Source organism: Piliocolobus tephrosceles, chromosome 3 (genome assembly GCF_002776525.5).
Source record: "Piliocolobus tephrosceles isolate RC106 chromosome 3, ASM277652v3, whole genome shotgun sequence".
Taxonomy (NCBI): domain Eukaryota; kingdom Metazoa; phylum Chordata; class Mammalia; order Primates; family Cercopithecidae; genus Piliocolobus; species Piliocolobus tephrosceles.
The window spans coordinates 113095892-113116968 of record NC_045436.1 but is presented as its reverse complement, the minus strand read 5'-3'; the positions used below and the strand labels follow the sequence as shown (position 1 = coordinate 113116968).

The 21077-nt window shown below is 37.7% G+C and overlaps 1 protein-coding gene across 1 annotated transcript in view; it reads right to left on the bottom strand.

Moving 5' to 3' along the window:
• The window catches only part of CCDC158 (coiled-coil domain containing 158), a 101865-nt gene that overhangs the window by 4955 nt on the left and 75833 nt on the right, over positions 1 to 21077 (bottom strand). Inside the window, exons 18-23 of the mRNA XM_023222577.1 lie at positions 16101 to 16246; positions 14507 to 14566; positions 13418 to 13477; positions 11029 to 11096; positions 7998 to 8156; positions 5500 to 5607 (exon numbers count right to left, since the gene is read on the bottom strand). Of these exons, the coding sequence (XP_023078345.1) occupies positions 5500 to 5607; positions 7998 to 8156; positions 11029 to 11096; positions 13418 to 13477; positions 14507 to 14566; positions 16101 to 16246 (601 nt within the window). The remainder of the gene's footprint in view (positions 1 to 5499; positions 5608 to 7997; positions 8157 to 11028; positions 11097 to 13417; positions 13478 to 14506; positions 14567 to 16100; positions 16247 to 21077) is intronic.

Here is a 21077-nt window from a genome sequence, read left to right as displayed (position 1 = left end):
AAACCCAGCAGAAGAAAAGAAATAACAAAGATCACAGCAGAATTAAATGAAATTGAAATAAACAAATAAAAAACAATACAAAAGACAAATGAAATAAAAAGTTTGTTCTTTAAAAAGATAGAATTATTAGACCATTAGTGATATTAACTAAGAAAGGAAGATAGAAGATCCAAATAAGCTCAATTAGAAATGAAATCAGAGATTTTACAACTTATACCACAGAAATACAAAAGATCATTTAGGGCTACTACGAACACCTTTATATGCACAAACTAGAGAATCTACAGGAGATGGATAAATTCTTGGAGACATATAACCCTCCTGATTAAGCCAGGAAAAAAACAGAAACTCTGAAGAGACTAATAACAAGTAGTGAGATTGAAACAGTACTTTAAAGAATGTCAGCAAAAAGAAGTCCAAGACCAGATGGATTCACAGCTGAATTCTATCAGGCATTCAAAAATAACTGGTACCAATCTTACTGAAACTGTTTCAAACATAGAGAAATACGGAATCTTCCCTAAATCATTGTATGAAGTCAGTATCACCCTAATACTAAAACCAGGAAAGGACATAACAAAAAAAGAAAACTACAGAGCAATATCCATGATGAACATAGATGCAAAAATCCACACATTCTATGAAGTCAGTATCACCCTAATACTAAAACCAGGAAAGGACATAACAAAAAAAGAAAACTACAGACCAATATCCATGATGATGCCAGACACAGTGGGTCACACCTGTAATCCCAGCACTTTGGGAGGCCAAGGTGGGCATATCACAAGGTCAAGAGTTCGAGACCAGCCTGGCCAACATGATGAAACCCCCATCTCTACTAAGAATACAAAAATGAGCCGGACATGGCTGGGCATAGTGGCTTACACCTGTAATTCCAGCACTTTGGGAGGCCGGGGTGGGCGGATCACGAGGTCAGGAGATCAAGACCATCCTGGCTAACACGGTGAAACCCTGTCTCTACTAAAAAATACAAAAAAGTAGCCGGGCATGGTGGCGGGTGCCTGTAGTCCCAGCCACTTGGGAAGCTGAGGCAGGAGAATGGCGTGAATCCGGGAGGCGGAGCTGGCAGTGAGCTGAGATTGCACCACTACACTACATATAAATATGTTAAACATAGATGCAAAAATCCACAACAAAATACTAGCTAACTGAATACAGTACCATATCAAAAAGATAAAACACCATGATTAAGTGGGTTTCATATCAGGGATACAGGGATGGTTTAACATACTCAAGTCAATAAATGTGATACATCACACAAACAGAATTGAAAACAATGATCGGCCGGGCGCGGTGGCTCAAGCCTGTAATCCCAGCACTTTGGGAGGCCGAGACGGGCGGATCACGAGGTCAGGAGATCGAGACCATCCTGGCTAACACAGTGAAACCCCGTCTCTACTAAAAATACAAAAAACTAGCCAGGCGAGGTGGCGGGCGCCTGTAGTCCCAGCTACTTGGGAGGCTGAGGCAGGAGAATGGTGTAAACCCAGGAGGCGGAGCTTGCAGTGAGCTGAGATCCGGCCACTGCACTCCAGCCCGGGCGACAGAGCAAGACTCCGTCCCAAAAAAAAAAAAAAGAAAACAATAATCATATGATCATCTCAAAAAATGCAGAGAAAGCATTTGACAAAATCCAACATTGCTTTATAATGAAAACCCTTGGCAAAATCGGCACAGATGGGACATACCTCAAGGTAACCAAAACCATCTATGACAAACTCACAGCCAACATTATACTGAAAGGGGAAAAGTTGAAAGCATTCTCCGTGAGAACTTGTACAAAACAAGGATGCCCACTTTCACCACTGCTATTCAACATTGTACTGGAAGTCCTAGTGAGAGCAGTCAGACAAGAGAAAGAAATAAAGGGCATCCTTCATTGAAGAGGAAGTCAAACTATTGCTGTTTGCCGATGACATGATCCTATGCCTAGAAAACCTTAAAGACTCATCCACAAAGCTCCTAGATCTGATAAATGAATTCCGTAAAGTTTCAGGATACAAAATCAACGTACACAAATCAGTAGCATTGCTATACACCAACAATGACCAAGCTTAGAATCAAATCAAGAACCCAGCCCCTTTTACAACAGCTGCAAGAAAAATAAAATACTTGGGAATATATCTAACCAAGGAGATGAACAATCTCTACAGGAAAAACTACAAATGCTGCTGAAGGAAATCATGGATAACACACACAAATGGAAACACATTTCATGCTCGTGGATAGGTAGAATCAGTATTGCGGAAATGATCATACTGTCAAAAGCAATCTACAAATTCAATGCAATTCCCATCAAAACACCATTATCATTCTTCACAGAACTGGAAAAAACATTCCTAAAATTCATATGGAACAAAAAAAAAGATCCCACATAACCAAAGCAAGACTATGCAAAAAGAAGAAATCTGAAGACATCACATTACTTGACTTCAAACTATACTACAAGGCTATCATCACCAAAACAGCACAGTACTGGTATAAAAATAGGCACATAGACCAATGGAACAGAATAGAGAACCCAGGAAGAAAGCCAAATATTTACAGTCAACTGATCGTTGACAAAGCAAACAAAACATGAAGTAGGGAAAGGACACCCTATTCAACAAGTGGTGCTGGAATAATTGGCAAGTGGCATGTAGAAGAATGAAACTTCAACTCAAGATGGGTCAAAGACTTAAATCTAAGACCTGAAACCACAAAAATTCTAGAAGATAACATCAGAAAAACTCTTCTAGATATTGGGTTAGACAAGAGTTCATGACCAAGAACCCAAAAGCAAATGCAACAAACACAAAGATAAATAGATGGGACCTAATTAAATTTAAAAGCTTCTGCATAGCAAAAGAAATAAGCAGCAGAGTAAACAGACAACCCACAGAGTGGGAGAAAATATCTGCAAACTGTGCATCTGACAAAGGACTAATATCCAGAATCTACAAGGAACTCAATCGAATCAGTAAGAAAAAAACAAACAAATAATCCCATTAAAAAGTGGGTTAAGTATATGAATAGACAATTCTCAAAGGAAGGAAGATATACAAATGGCCAACAAACATATGAAGAAATGCTCAACAACAGTAATGATCAGGGAAATGCAAATCAAAACAATGTGATACTACCTTACTCCTGCAAGAATGGTCATAATTTAAAAATATGACATAAGTGAAAAATATGACCAACAGATGTTGGTTGTGGATGTGGTAAAAAGGGAACACTTTTACAATGCTGGTGGGAATGTAAACTAGTACAACAACTATGGAAAGCAGTACAGAGATTTCTTAATGAACTAAAAGTAGAACTACCATTTGATGCTGCAATCCCACTACTGGAGGAAAAGAAGTCATAATGTGTAAAAGACACTTGTACACACACGTTTATAGCAGCAAAATTCACAATCTCCAAAATATGGAACCAGCCTAAACGCTCATCAACCAACTAGTGGATAAATAAAATTAGGCTGGGCGCTATGGCTCATGCCTGTAATCCCAGCACTTCAGAGGACAAGGCGGGTGGCTCATTAGGTCAGGAGATCGAGACCATCCTGGCTAACACGGTGAAACACCAGCTCTACTAAAAATACAAAAAATTAGCTGGGCATGGTGGCGGGTGCCTGTAGTCCCAGCTACTTGGGAGGCTGAGGCAGGAGAATGGTGTGAACCCGGGAAGTGGAGCTTGCAGTGAGCCAAGATCACGCCACTGCACTCCAGCCTGGGCGACAGAGCCAGACTCTGTCTCAAAAAAAAAAAAAGAACGAAAATTATTATCTATCTATCTATCTATAGAGAGTATTACATGGTGTGTGTGTGTGTATATATATATAGTATTACGTTATATATATATATATATATATATACACATACCTCACCCATCTCATCCTTCCCCCATACACACACACACACACACACACACACACCCCATGTATATTTACATGGTATATATATATATTTACATGGTGTGTGTGTGTATATATATGTGTATACAACCATGTAATACTACTCAGCCACAAAAAGGAATAAAATAATGGCATTTGTAGCAATCTGCATGGAGTTGGAGACCATTATTCTAAGTAAGGTAACTCAGGAAAAGAAAAACAAACATTGTATGTTCTCACTCATACGTGGCAGCTAAGCTATGAGGATGCAAAGGCATAAGAATAATATGATGGACTTTGAGGACTTGGGGGGAAGGATGGGAGGCGGGTAAGGGAAAAAAGATACATTGTATACTGCTTGGGTGATGGGTGCACCAAATCTCAGAAATCACCACTGAAGAACTTTTCCCTGCAACTAAACACCACATGCTCCCTACAAACTATTGAAATTTTAAAAAATAATGCTAAAACCCCACAAATTCACAATAAACTTAAAACCAAATATTTTTCCTAATGTTTATATACATAGGAATCTTGGGTTATCACAGGGACCTGGGATTTTCTTCAACAACAATTCGCTAAAGCCTTACTATATTAAAAACACGTGGATTGTGGAGTCAGAAATTGCAGAGGCCAAGTCCTTGCTCTACTCTTCACTGTGACTTGGAATTTACTGACTATTCTTTTATCTTCAGTTTCCCCATTTTCAAATGCTGTAATAACAGTACCCATTTCCCAATGTTGTTGTGAAGATCACATGAAAAAAACGTAAGTGAAGCTCTGAGTACAAGGCCTGGCACACAGTTGGGAAGTGCTCAATTAAGTGTTAATAGCAACTATTATTACTAACAAAGTTGTTTATTTTATGAAGATTTGTTCTTAGAAATGTATTTTCCTTTGCCCAGCAATTTATTGTTTTCTAGGGATAGAAAAGATAGAATAACAAATGTACTTCAAAATTCATTTCTCTCTGATAAAGGCCCCTAGAGTCATGAATGTGGGTTAGAAAAGTATGAACCATGAAGGCTCCCCCATATTCATGGTACTTAGAACTTACGCCCAAAAAGCTGCCAGTCTTCTGCAGATTAGAACAGTTTCTTATTCAAACAGTTTTAGCATTTTTAGAAGTGGATTCTTTTTATTTTGTGATTCATTGGGTGCCATAGTGTCTTATAGTGCTATGCTAATTTAAATCCTGTGTAAGAATAAATACCATTATTTTGCTTCCTTGCTATTGACTATACTCTTGCCTAGGCTATTATCGTATAAATGCTTGTCTACAGACCTAATAGCAACAAGAAAGACAGTGTGTGGGAAAGTCCCATGTGAAAAACCACTCAGAACCTCAAAACCACTCCTAAGGCATGGCCAGCAGGATTGTCATCCCCATTAGACAAGAGAGTACAGCAGGGCAAGAGTGACCTACCCATGGTCACACAATTAATCCAGGGGCTATTAATGGTTAAGACCCTTATATTTAGACTTCAGTTTATAGTTGCTAACTCAATACCCTTTCAGTAGGTCTATAGACAGGAGGCTTAATCTGAAAGGAAGGTGAACATGCTAATGAGCAAGGCAGATCTCTTCAAAAACACACACTGTACCTTGGTTCTTCATCTGTAAATCTTCCACCAGAGTTTGCAAGCTTTCTAGTCTGTTCTGAAGCTTCCTGCATGTTTTTCCTGTTGTTTCTATTGGCGGAGACTGTGAATCTATTAGAAAATTGCTTAGATGTGATATTGAAAGTCTATTCAACATTTCCTTTTAGAAATCTTTCAATTAAAGGCTAAACAATTTTTCTTTAAAATAAAGAGATCTTTTTTCATGACAAATTCTAAAAGAGCTATAACACTTAAAGGAAACTCTAAAACATGATTTTAAAACAGAGAAAAATGAGTTTTATCTAAATATTGCAATGCTAGCCTATTTGATTTTGTTCAAACCAATCTGATGTATCATTATTTAACTACATAATATTAAATAAGATGGGTAAAAAGAACACTTCAAGTTTCATGATACATTCTGCAATATAAATGACAGCTTTTCGTACCAAGCCTGAGTAGTTCCACTAACTACTCAGCGGGACTGCTGATTATACAGAAACTGCACCATTTTCAAGGTATGCGAGGCCAGTGCCCATGTCAGTTCTGTCACCTAACGGGAATGTATTATATGATGGCAGAGGGTGGCATGGATGCCAACATGATCACACTGAACCCAGAACGAATGTGGCAGCGGCAACTAAAGAGGGCCTAGGAGCATGTAAGCTATTCTCTTACCAGTGTGCTGTTTTGTCAACCTCTAAAAGTACTTAATTGGCAATCTGAAGACTTAAATTTTGATCTTAATCCCTGCCTAGCTGCATAATTTTGATAATATTTTTAATGGCTAATTTTCCTATCAAAAAATACCCTTTTCATTCAAGGCAATTATCTAGGAATTACTTCAGTTTAAGAGAATGAGAAACATTTTCTTGGAGAGTTTTTTTTTTTTTTTTGAGACAGAGTTTCGCTCTTGTTGCCCAGGCTGGAGTGCAATCATGGGATCTCGGCTCATCGCAACCTCTGCCTCCCGATTCAAGCGATTCTCCTGCCTCAGCCTCCTGAGTAGCTGGGATTACAGGCATGTGCCACCACACCTGGTTAATTTTGTATTTTTAATAGAGATGGGGTTTCTCCATGTTGGTCAGGCTGGTCTCAAACTCCTGACCTCAGGTGAGCTGCCCGCCTCAGCCTCCCCAAGTGTTGGGATTACAGACATGAGCCACAGCACCCGGCCAGAGGTTTTTAACATAAATAATACAAAATATATGTTTGATGAGTATGACAATAAGCGGGGGGTTGGGGGTGAGAAGAAGTGTCAAGCAGTATTGCTCTATTCCTGCAATAACCACAGCTTTAAAAGGTAATATGGAGGCCAAAGCAACTCCATCTTGGATGCTAATCTGCTAAGTTGACTTCTGATTAATCCCAGAACCAGGAAGGCATCCAAGATTTCCAGTTTCCTTGTATGGTAGGTAGCAAGTACCTGCCATAAATTCTACCCTTCAGCAACTGTCCTGTTCATCCTTTCTGAGGCATGTATACCCTTTACCTATGGTATACAGGCCCTGCGTCTGGGGGGATAGTGGTACAAGGATCCACCACCTTGTGTGACTGTTGCAAAGGCACAGACATGGCTCCATTCTTAAGTCCCTATTAAATGTTTCTTTCTGAGAAATTGGATTTGTCAGCCTCTTTCTTCAGCCTCTCAGCTTCCTCAGTCTTTGTGGGGAGGTTTGCACAGACTTGCCCACCACAGAACAGGAAAGTAATTCTATACTTAAAATTTAAAAAGACAGTAAATGAATAGCTTAGAAACATAAGAGATGAAAGAGGACACAAGTACAGAAAAAAAGATGTAAAAAATGTACTAATGTGTGATTAGGTATTTTTTAGGATCTAGAAATGTGTAAGGTATAGAATTTCAAAAGACTAAGAAATAACTTGATGATAATACAACTTTGTCTAGTTTCTCTCTTACAAAAGGGAATGATGTCATAGAACACCGGGGTTGTTTGGTCACTGTCATACATGATGGGAAATATTTCAAGTTCATTCAACACATATTTAACTCTCACGTACTTACCAGGCATTTATTCTAAATCAAACATTTTTTTCCATTTGTCTTATCAAACAACAAACTAACTTAAAATATTAAAAATGAGAAAATTTTGAAAAGTTTGTATGGTATGCACTTATAGTGACTAAAGCAGAGACTGAAGAAGAGTTATGATTTTAAAGAATGTAAATAAGAAAAGTAACTCACAGCATTTAAAAGACGATCCAAAATCTTTTAATAAAACAGAGGCAAAGACGTTCATTATTCATTTAGAGAAAAAGAGAGATAATGTTTACATATAATATCAATGTACATTTACTAAGGCTCGTATGGTACACAATAGCTGTTCTATTTAAATAAGACCTGTTTAAGTTACACAGAATCAGTTAGAGCTTACACATAAGAGCAGCACACAAAATCTTAATTCTGAGTCAAAAGAACTTAAGAGTTCAGTAGTGTAGGAAATCAATTAATCACATCAATGATATCAGATCTTTCTTACCTTTAACAGAATCAGATGAATGAATAGGCTTGGCGGACCTATACTGTGATGCGGAACCTATTGAACCTTCAACTGAACTAGTTAGGAGCGAGTGCACTGGAGACTTTTTAGGAGAAGAATTGAATGAACGAGAAGCTGAGTTTTTCACAGATGGACTTGCTAAAAGTTTGCAAGAACAAAAGTAAAAGGACAGAATTAATTAAAAATAGTACACTGCACTTCTCAAAAAGTCAAGCTTTCATGAGAAAATGTTCCCAATGGTGGAGGGACAGGCAGACATTCTTCTAAATACCCAAGATTTGGGGTTGGAACTGAAAAGGGTTATGCCTCAGGAATAAGGGTGAACAGGAAGGAGACCTGCCCTTGGGATCCTGAGGTCTAGCTTCAAATCTTCTTTCTAATGTGATTAAATTGACCTGGATGCCTTAGTTGTCTACCAAATGCAAGCATGAATGCTCTCTAGAGGAAGGTAATCTCATTCATAGCATCACTATGTACATCATCTGTACAACTTTTCATATATAACATGTCATACAATAAAAATAACCAGGCATATAAGGAGACAAGATGATATGGCAGAAAACCAAGAGGAAAAAAATACAAATAATGGCATAGATCTACAGGGTCCAGACAATGGGCTTATCAGGCATAGACTCCCATAGATTCAAGCAGCATTACTTCAGACTCCAAGTGAATTCTTACATGCATAAAAAAATAATATTTGCAGAAATGAATAAAAACTGCTAAAACAAACCAATCAAAAACAAAAACAATCTTAAAGCAAAAGGGGAAAAAAAGGAACAGACTGTGTTTAAATAAACAATAAACTTACAGCTGACTTCTTAGTAGAAACAATGAAAGAAAGAAAACAATGGGAAGTGATATCTTCAAAGTGAAGAAAAAAATGCCAATTTAGAATTCTATACTCAGCAAAAATATTCTTCAAAAATCAGGATGAAATAAACACATTTCAGAAAAACAAAAATGGAGAGAATTTATCACCAGCAGGTTTACATTAAAAGAAGCCTTAAAGGCATAAGTAAAATGATACCAGAAAGTTAAGTGTAAGTATGTGGGTACATCTAAATGAATATTAACTGTAGAAAACAATAAAAATAATTAAATGTGGTATTTATATTTTTATAATTCATATTTTTAATTAAAATATGTGATAATTGTATGAAAGTTGGAAGGATAGTGAATGGAGTTAATATATTCGAAGGTACTGCCAATGTATGAGAAAAGGTAAAAGCATTCATTTATATCAATCTAATAAGGCAAGGATAAATGTTTTACTGTCCTGAGTAATCATTGAAACAATAGTAAAAAACATATAAATGAAGTAAACCTGAAGGAATTAAGTTTACATAAATGTTCTTTTATTCAAAATGTTAGTTCCTGAAAGATTTCCCCCAACCCAAAGATGATTTAAAAATTAAGAATTTGCAATTATTTTATTTAAGAATATTACATTTTGATTATAAATATACAATCATAATTAACAATGGGGATATGTTCTGAGAATTGTGCTGTTAGTTAATTTTGTCATTGTGCGACCATCATAGAATACACTTTCACAAACCTAGATGGTATACAGGCTATATGGTATAGCTTATTGCTTCTAGGCTACAAACCTGTAGAGCATGTCACTGTACTAAATACTGTAGGCAACTGTAACATAATGGTAAGTATTTATTTATCTAAATATGTCTAAACATAGAAAAGGTAACACACTGTGGTATGACATTATCATAGCTACAACATCACTAGGTAACAAGAATTTTTCAGCTCTATTATAATCTTATGGGACCTCTGTTGTTTACATCATGGTCATTGACCAAAACATCATGCAGCACGTGACTGTATACTGACATTAAGAAAAAAAATGAAAATTTATCTTTTTCCCATCTCTTTTCAGCTTACCTCAAATTTCTCTATTTACAATACGGTCCAGATTTATAACTACATTTTTGTTGAATAATCATCGCAGTTTCATTCTTTCTCATTTATTTTGTTCTCTTCCATAGGAAGACCAATTATGTATCTGTTGGTTTGCCTCTGCCTTCCAAATATAACATATTCTGTGTAATTATTTTTGGTACTTATTTTTAAAAATTCCTTTTGTGTAATTTTCTCCATGGCTATAATTTCAGTCACATCTATTTTATTTTTCATTTTCTAAAGCTTTTCCCTGTGATGTTTTTAATCTTTCTCTTCCATTTCTAGTTTGAGTTATGCCACTTTGCTTGTCAACAAATTGTGTTGACTTTCAATCTCTTCTTTCTGGAGCTTTTTAAAAATGAGATCATCTTATCTATAATTCTTTGGAAATTTTATGGAGAACTGTCCATCTCGATTATTCTCCTTTTCCTTTCGTCTATTCAATATTTATTCAGTACCTGCTATGTGCCAGGAAGTCTCCAGGAACCTGGGATATATCCAGGAACCAAATGGCTAAAGACATCTGCCCTTGCACAGCTCTTGTCTCACAGGGGTGACACAGTATGTGAGAAGATACTAAGAGTAACTGATAAAAGGAAGAAGGAGCACTTGGAAGTGTGGGAAAATTGTGATTTTTATTTTATTTTAATTTTCTTTTAGAGACAGGGTTTCGCCATGTTGTCCAGACTGATCTCGAACTCCTAGGCTCAAGCAATCCACTCACCTTGGCCTCCCAAAGTGCTGGAATAACAGGCATGAGCCATCACACTGGCTGGTTGTGATCTTTAAATGTGGTGATGACAATTAAGTCCCACTGGGAAAGTGACACCTGGGCAAAGGCTTTAAAGGAGCTGAGGTTTTAGCAACACAAGTTAACACGGCATAAAAGCCCTAACATGGAAGCTGCCTGACATGTTCAAGGAACAGTTTGAGGGTGGATAAAACAAAATGCATGAAAGAGGGAGTAGCAGGAAATGACGCCAGAGAGTTAACAAGGAGTTGGAAGATCCTGCAATGACTTTGGCTTTTACCCTCGTGGAAATGGGGAGACATTGTAGGCTCTATTTCTGTGCTTTCGTTGGAAACTCACCTGCAGATGCGAATGTGAAACAACCAGAGGGATCTTCCATGTCTCCTGCATTCAATGTGACCGGCTCTCTGGAAGCATAAGAATGGTAATGTAAGCATTCCATTTCACAAACACAGTACTAAGATTCATAGATAGAAGCAAGCGAACACAGGCAAATGTGATGGCTTAAAATATAACCTCAAGATGGCAATCATAACCCTAAAGTCCTAAAATACTCTAAGAGGTAGGTTCAAAGTTGCATTATCTTTTTGTATTCAGAATCCATGAATATTTTACAGAATGAAAATATATAATCTTCATTAGAAAATCCATTTTTGTGTACTAATAGCTATAAAATCCACAACATCTGTTCATGGATTCTAAGAGTTGCAATCTTAATGACTCATTTAGAAATAAAGAAATCTGACCGGGCATGGTGGCTCACACCTATAATCCCAGCACTTTGGGAGGCTGAGGCTGGTGGATCACGAAGTTAAGAGATCGAGACCATTTGGCCAACTTTGTGAAACTCCGTTTCTACTAAAAATACAAAAATTAGCTGGGTGTGGTGGCATGCACCTGTAGTCCCAGCTACTCGGGAGGCTGAGTCAGGGAAATCACTTGAACCCAGAAGGCAGAGGTTGCAGTGAGCCGATATCACGCCTTTGCACTCCAGCCTGGGTGACAGAGAGAGACTCTGTCTCAAATAAATAAATAAATAATGATAACAACTCATAACATTAGTAGTATCAGTGTACAAAACTATAAGTTGAAGTAAACTACATAGTTCTCTGTGAGTTGGGTACCAATATGAGAATAATATGGCAGCAGTTCTCAAGGTGGTTCCCTTTCAGGAGGTTTGTGAGGTCAAAATTATTTTCATTATGATATTAAGTTGTTATTTGCTTCGTAACTTTCAGTCTCTCACAAATGTACAGTGGAGTTCCCCAGAAGCTCCATGATAGTTGATATGCATATGAGAATCTAGCTGTATTTTATTAACCCAGTTACTGAAATGTAAAACATGTTTTCTCAATGACTTTTTGGAGCATATAGTTATTTTTTATAATAAAGAAAAAGTTATTTTTCATAATTTCAGAACAAAGAAGTATTACAGTACTTTCATTGCTGAAGGAAGCAGATTTTTCTAGTCATGAAGAAACTACTGCAGAGCTTTAATTATCTCAGGGAAGTAGCTTCTTTTTTTCCCATGCCTAGGACTGGGCTCCAACTCCAGTAGCTCAGTGTGGGTACCCAGAGGCAGTACACAGTGGTCATAAACACGGGCTCAGGAACCAGCTAAACCTGAGTTCAAATCTGACCTCCATTGTTTTCAAGCAGTATGACTTTGACAAGTTGCTAAGCAATCTGAGTCTTCATTTCTATGGGAAAATAATGCTTGCCTCATACATGAGATTAGACTAATAAGACAAGTCTAAATCAACTGGAAAATAAGAATTTTTATTAAGAATAATAAGAATAAAACATATGCAGTTGATAGTTGTGGTTATTAATAGGTATGATGTAGTATCATATACCCAGGTGAGAAGGAAATAAAAACATCATTTCTCTTAGGCTATAAGAAAGATTTACACTTGGTCAGTCTGCATCCTGGGTTCTGCAATCACAGATTCAACCAAATGAGAATTGAAAATACTTGGGGAAAAAGAAGATGGTTGTATCTGTACTGAACATGTACAGGCTTTTTTTTCTTGTCATTATTCCCTAAACTATACAATATGACAACTATTTACATAGCATTTACATTGTATTAGGTATTATAAGTAATCTAAGGATGGTTTAAAGAATATGGGAAGATGTGTGTAGGTCATATGCAAATACTATGCCATTTTATATAATGGACTTGAGCATCTGTAAATTTTAGTCTCTGTAGGGATCGTGGAACAAATGCCCCCATGGATACCAAGGGACAACTGTGTTTAGAAAGATTCAAATTCACTGTATTTTGATCAAGTAGCAGAGACAGTAAGAAAATATTTATAATACTATCTTAATCCATTCACTAAACAAATATTTACTGAATGGCTACTAGGTGGCAGGCATTACACTTGGTGCTGAAGACACAGCAATGAATTAGTCCCTACTCTAACTAGATCTTAACATAGAATTCACGTTCATAATTTTTAATATATACAGAGGGCTCGGATATCTCTGTTTATTTAGGTGGTGAAAATAGAAAAGATAAAAATAAATTTTTCCAGGCAGTCCGTCAAAAGACAGACCTCATGATTGTAAGTAACTTGAGGACAGGGCCCATATCTGTCTTGCTCACTATATTCTAAGGGTCTACTGCAGTGCATGGCACATTACAAACAGTTAAAGATCTTTTCAATTAATAACGAATAATCGTAAAAGGGACATTTTGAAAATAGGGGCTGGTGTTTCCTACCTACTAAGAGTTTCACTTGATTTGCTTCCTTCAGTGGAGTCCCTCAACGAGTTGTTGCTTCTGTTGGTAGAGGGATGGGAGAAATCACAGTTTACACAATGTTATTTTCTTACCAATGTAACAAAAGTTTGTGAGAAAAATAATGTATTCTTATGTAGGGTGAAATGATATCATTTGACAGCTGGATAAATAAATCATAAACATTAACTTAATGATAAAATTGCTTCTCTCAACATTACTTTTAGATAGATATGGATTCAAAAGAGTGAGACTGGGGCATTGGCTCTTCCAGGTGGAGGAAACAGAATGGAGAAAAAGCTTGAAGACAAAAATAAATGAACTTTTGGGAATCAGGAGGAGTCTGGTTTGATTAGAGGATAATACAGGAGTGAAAGCAGAGTGGTCACAAGGCAGATTTGTGTGACCACTCTGGGAGATTCTTCAGTGTCAGACTGAGGGACATGCACTTAATGTAGTAGGCAGTGAGGAGCTACTGAAGATTTTCGAGTAATGGCCATAGTGTCTTATACCATGATAAATAATGAATTAACATTAGCCTTTTGTCTTTTTTGGCTAAAGTCAATTTTTGAAAGCTGTCTTTGATTACAGTCTTATTTGGAGGTATGGATTTCATTTCTTTTTGCTTTAAAAATTTTTCATTTAAGAATTCAGCTATTCCATTATTGATGAAAATAGGATTGTTTTCGATAAGGTGCTTATAGTCCTAAACCGAAGTTTTTATAGTTTCCTTCTGAACCATACTTTTCTCAAAAGTTATGTAAGCCATTGTAAATATGTGTAAATGTAGAAAAAATCTTCCATTTTTTGGTATGGCATACCATATTAATAGCTTCATATGGATAAATATCAGCAAATTTTAAAGAAAAAATGTCTATTGAGTTGATTTCTAGAAACTAAATTACTTCAGTACATTTCACTGAAATCTTTCTTAAAGTCAGTTAAACAATGAACCCAATATGCCCATTAAGTGTCATGTAAACTTATGTCCAAACAGACTTCTCAAATTACAAAGCCACATATAAAACAGGTGGACAATTAATTTGATCCAGAATCTCAGATTCTTCTTACCTATGGCACATGTCTGATCTCAGGCTGGATTCAGTGATGCAATCTCTTACCCTATCCTCTCTGTATAGAAAATACAACTCTCAGTTAATCATATAAAGCACAATTTCATCCATGTCTTTTTAGACTAATCAATTGCTTACATATATTCAATTTTTCTTTTAGTGACAGCTGTGGATTTTAGGCCTCCAAGCAAATTTTGCAAAGGGCTCTGGAGTTTATCAACTGAGAAATGCTTTCCTCCCATGAATTCTTAAAAGCTTTAGGCTGAGTTTAGGCTTTAGTGACAAGGTCATTTATAGGATTATAGCAAATTAACATAAACTCTCTAAAGGTAGGGACCAAATATATTCATGTTCAATACTACAGTCCAATAGTGTCCAAGCCCATCATTAGTGGCTAGAGTGGTGGAAGCTGATCAGGGAAGACCTGGTAATCCCTCAGAATGATCAGTGCTGGGAGCGGGGTCTCCAACTTTTACTTCTGGCTTTTCCTCTGCTTTGTAGGAGGAGGAATGTTAATCTATGCCTAAATTTACAAATCTGTCAAATAAGTGTAATAATACTGCCCTGGATTGGAAGGCATATTATAGTTATGACAAAAATGGAAGTGCTCTGAAAATGAAAATGTTCATTGGAGTTGCTAGTGGAACAGTTCCAACGTTATGTGCTTCAGATAATGTAATGTTATACTAAGGCAACTGGGCTGTTACTAATGTTTTACTATTATTACTAATAATTAACTATTAGATAAACTCAGCTAATATTTTGCTACCTCAGGTAAATATATACAAATTGAACATCATAAGAAGCTGGAGATTATTTATATATAGGTATTATTTCAGGAACTATTACTTTTAGGTATTTGTCATATAATCAGAAAATGAATATTACAATAATGGGCTATTATAACTCTAAAATATATATACCATATCAAAATGCTGTAAGATAAGCTAAGCTAAATGATAACACACAAAAGTAAAACCCACTCTCTGAAAGAATAGGAGACTCTCATTGATGTCTGTAGCTGTGTGCAAGGAAGGGCTGCTGAACTGGCTGAATCCTTTTTGGATCTAATCTTTTACTAGTATGATATAATCAAATCAAGTCATTGGCATGAATGCAGAGAAAACGAAGTATTTCCTATTATCTTCTACTTGGAGAGTATGTAGTTCTCAATGTTCTAGTTTTATCTTCACCATTGAACTGTGTGGCTACAGACATGTCGACCTTTTGAGATGTGTTTTTCTCATTTACAAAATGGGATAAATAAACCCTGCTCTGCCTTGTCTCAACCAATAAGATTATGGTTATAAAATCTTTTGAGAATTAAAATTTACAAACATAACTTTCGGTGACACCTTGCACTAAGTATTTTCTGAATAGAATGACTGTATTGTTTTCTCTTAATGTCAAGTTGTTTTACATTTGCTTAACTCCTCCATTTTCATATTGTTTTATGTGGTAACTTCAGATACCTTTTAAAGTTATTTAAATCTCACCCTCCCAGAGAGTAACATGTGAATAACTCAATGGCAAACCATTCAAGAGATGAGCTTTCCCATTCTGTGTGCACACAGCCTTACACAGCCACATACAAGGCTCCCAGAGATGTTCTTCCATCTTCCTCTGTCTTGCTCAGAGACACAGCTGGCTCCTCATTGATCACGCTTCTCAACTCTTGGAGAAGCTGTTTCAGGTCCCTTGTTGGATCTTCCTTCAGTGTGTTAGCTTTCGTAGAGTGCTGAATTAAAACAATTTACAAACAAAGACACTTATTTTTTCAGATTGCTATGCTATTTCCTATCACAAAATTAATACAACTGGTAAACAGAAATTATGGAAAAGCAAGAAAAGGAAAACAAAAACATCACCCATAAGTTTATTACACAGAGATAATCAATAATAACCAGGAAATAATCAATAGAGTACTATATCTAATTTATATGTGCGTGGACACATATACACATGTGGGGCCAAACTACATACGTTTATTTTTAAACTACTTTTGTTTTAAAACGTTAACAATTTAGTATGAACATCCTTACTATGTCATTAAATATTTTCAAATATTTACACATGGACAAAATAATTTTCAATACTTTGTTTAAAGCTAAGCTGATTTGATAGAGCAGTGGAACTTGAGAAGTAAGAAGCTCTTTAGAGATGAGTTAATCTACCCCCCACATTTTACTGATGAGGAAAGAAACATCCAATATTTTCTAACTGTGTTAGTTGGTGTTTAAGAATAATATGAGATTTTCAGAATGATAGTGTTCCCCAATAAATCTTTATAATATAATAAGGAATACAGACATTTTTAACAGGCACATCAAGAGGGGAAACCAAATGATCAGAGTGCACTGAGGAGCAGGTAGACTCAGGCTATCCCTGAGCTATTCTAGCTGAAGGAGTCCATCCCACTGAAAAGTTACACCTGTCACACAGATTGGCTGCTGAGGGATGAACACTGCAGATTTTTTATCCGTTGGGCTTTAATTTTCTAGGGTTTATGCCAACGAAGAGCTGATGTTACTGGTATAATATAATCCTCATATTCTCCTCTTCTCAACTCCACTAACAAACCAATATAATGTCCAACTGAAGATACGAAGAGTTCTGACTAACTGAATGTGTACTAAGTATGTCTTCCCAGTTTACTGATGGCTATCTTACCTGGAAATTGTCATGATGAGGCAGTCTAAAGTTTCATAAATTACACTCCACTCAAATATTAAATTTGACTCCATTTGCTTAAAAATATAAGGATGTGAATCACTTTCTCAATTGTGAATAAAAACATTTGTCTCTAAAAAGATGATCCAATTTTACCAAACACTGGTTTTGTTCTTGCCCTCACCGTAATATGCATAATACCCAATATGGGATAAAACCTCATAAAGTTTATAAAGAAAATCTTACCCTATGGCAATATTCACTCACCTTAGTTATAACCTGGACTTCTTATCTTCCCATCTTCTGCCCACCAGAAAGTTTATCAAATAAGCTTTGGCAATTACTGTTAAAATTTTTGAGCCATTGACATTTATTATAAATGAGCAATGTAAAACCCATAAACATATATAAACATGTTGTTCTCCCCTGTCATTGTGACACCTAGGTTCTTTGAGAGTAACTGATGCTTTACAATATGTAAGTTTTGTTTGTTTGTTTTTGAGACAGAGTCCCACTCTGTCACCTAGGCTGGAGTGCAGTGACATGATCTCAGTTTACTGCAACTTCCATCTCCCAGGCTCAAGCAATCCTTCTGCCTCAGCACCTCCAGTAGCTGAGGACTACAGGCATGCACCACCATGACCAGCTAACTTTTTTGTAGAATGGGGTTTTGCCATATTGCCCTGGATGAGCTCAAACTCCTGGACTCAGGCGATCCATGCATCTCGGTTTACCAAAGTGCTGGGATCACAGGCGTGAGCCACTGTGCTGGCTGACATGAGGTTTGAAAAAGCATTCAAATGGCCAGGTACAGTGGCTCACACCTATAATCCCAGCACTTCGGCAGGCCGAGGCGGGCGGATCACAAGGTCATGAGATTGAGACCATCCTGGCTAACATGGTGAAACCCCGTCTCTACTAAAAATATAAAAAATTAGCCAGGTGTGGTGGCAAGTGCCTGTAGTCCCAGCTACTTGGGAGGCTGAGGCAGGAGAATGGTGTGAACCTGGGAGGCGGAGATTGCAGTGAGCCACGATTGTGCCACTGCACTCCAGCCTGGGAGACAGAGTGAGACTCCGTCATAAAAAAAAAAAAAGCATTTCAATTTACCATTCACTTAGAAATTAATTATAATTAGTCCTATGACATTCTTTTATTGACTTTATCCCAATACTTACCTTTCAAACTTCTATGTGTGTTTCCCCTCCAATGAAAATGTAAGCTCCACAGAGGCAAGGACTTGATTTGATCATCATTGTCTTTATATATTCCATTACATATAACCCATACTTTGGTTGGGTATAAAAATCACAAAAATATCAAGGCTGGAGGGGTCCTGAAAATCATTTGGTTCTAGTCCAACTCCCATATCAGAAGCGATGAAGAATTCTCTTTATGGCATTCCAGTAATATGCTTATCTGGCCTTTGCTTGATCACCAAAGATCAAGGAAGGCAGTTTAATTTTTATATAGTTTCACATCTTTTAAAGAAAAGCTTCCCTCCATACCCATACACTTTCCAACCCTTGTCACAGTTCTAACACCTAGGATCATAAGAAATGAGCATAACATAACCCTTTAAAATTGATACTTATTTTATCATACACTCATACACCCCCTCCTTACTTCCCAACACACACCTCAGGCTAAATTTACTCAGGAAAAGTCTGAGCAGAGCAGAGAGCTGTCCCCCTTGCTTGATCTGGATGCTATCATTAAAACCTTTTTTGGTTGCCACACAATAACACCAACTGAGACTGAGCAGGCAGTCAACTGAGAATCCTTATGTCTTTTCCAGAAGTTCTCAATAAGCTTCCTCTTCTGTGTCTTATACCTTGTACTTTGGGGTATTTACTATAACAATAGAAATGTCTTTCTTTCCTCTCTCTGAGACAGAGTTTCATTCTTTCACCCAAGCTGGAGTGTGGTGATGCGATCATGGATCACTGCCGCCTTGACCTCTCAGGTTCAATTGATCATTCTGCCTCAGTCTCCTGAGTAGCTGGGACTATAGGTGCACGCCACCACACCCGGCTATTTTTTTTTTTTGTTTGTATTTTTTTTAGGGATGGGGTTTTGCCATGTTGGCCAGGCTAGTCTCCAATTCCTGGGCTCAAGCAATCTGCCTGCCTCGGCCTCCCAAAGTGCTCCCATGTGAACCACCATGCCTGGCCGATTTACGTTTTATTTAGTCAAAATTATCAATCTTTCTTTTTAATGTTTGTATAGCTTATAATAGTTTTATTAATTCATGTTAAATACTTCATTGGTTAATTCATAGGAAATACACTTTGATTTATAACATGAGCAAAATACACTTTTTAAAATTAGAAAATAGCACTGCTGGGTGCGGTGGCTCATGCCTGTAATCCTTGCACTCTGGGAGGCCAAGGCGGGTGGATCACCCAGGTCAGGAGTTTGAGACCAGCCTGGCCAACATGGTGAAACCCCATCTTTACTAAAAATACAAAAAATTAGCTGGATGTTGTAGTGCACACCTGTAATTCCAGCTACGTAGGAAGCTGAGGGAGGAGAATTGCTTGAAACCGGGAGGCGGAGGTTGCAGTGAGCCGAGATCGTGCCATGGCACTCCAGCCTGGGCAACAAGAGCAAAACTCCATCTCAAGAAAAAAAAAAAGAGAAGAAAAGAAAACAGTTAGGAAATAGTTCTAAAATATAGTTACATACAACTCTTATCAGGCTTGTAAAGAAATAAACACATGCTCTTCCTGAAGTTACCAGAGCCCAACAAAGGATCCTGCTCTCCCCCACCCCAGTCCTTTGACCCTTAGAACAAGGGTCCCCAAGCCCTGGACCGGTACCGGCCCATGGTCTGTGAGGAATGGGGCCGCACACAGGAGGTGAGTGACGGGACAGTGGGTGAAGCTTCATCTGTATCGGTAGCTGCTCTCCGTCACTCACATTACTGCCTGAGCTCCGCCTCCTGTCAGATCAGGGGTGGCATTAGATTCTCATAGGAGTGCGAACCCTCTTGTGAACTACACAAGCAGGAGATCTAGGTTGCACACTCCTTATGGGAATCTAATGCCTGATGATCTGAGGTGGAGCTAAGGCAGTGATGCTAGTGCTGAGGAGTGGCTGCAAATACAGATTAATATTAGCAGAAGCCGGGTGCAGTGGCTCACACATGTAATCCCAGCATTTTGGGAGGCTGAGGTGGGTGGATCACGAGGTGAGGAGTTCGAGACCAGCCTGGCCAACATAGCAAAACCCCGTCTCTACTAAAAATACAAAAATTAGCTGGGCATGGTGGCATATGTCTGTAGTCCCAGCTACTCGGGGGGCTGAGGCAGAAGAATCGCTTGAACCTGGGAGGCAGAGGTTGTGGTGGGCCAAGATCATGCCACTGCACTCCAGCCTGAGCAACAGAGTGAGACTCCGTCTCAAAAAAACAAAAACAAAACAAAAAACATTAGCAGAGAGGGTTGACTGCACAAAGACCATAATAAATCAATTGCTTGCAGACTTATCAAAACCCTATCAGTATGTGGCAAGTAACAATTAAGCTGCATCTGGTGGCTGGTTTTATAGTGGTAAGTGAGTTGATGTACTTCAACTGTACAGCTGCACCTGGTGGCAGGCTTTAAGTCAGAACTAGACACTGATTTTAGTCCATGTGTGTCCTGCCCATTATTTGATTTACCACTTTGCCTGCACCTCTTTCCTGCACTGTACACTCGTCTCAGTCAGTTTTGGTAAGCCCACAAGCTAACCCTAGCCAAAATGGATAAAAACAATCATCACTGGAAAGCTTCTTTGAAAAGGGGGAAAGACCGAATGATGAGACAGCAGAAGGCTCTAAGACTGCCAACAAAAAGAAAGCTGCATTGAAAAGAAAGCTGCATTTAAAAGAAAATACCAAGAGTCCTACTTAAATT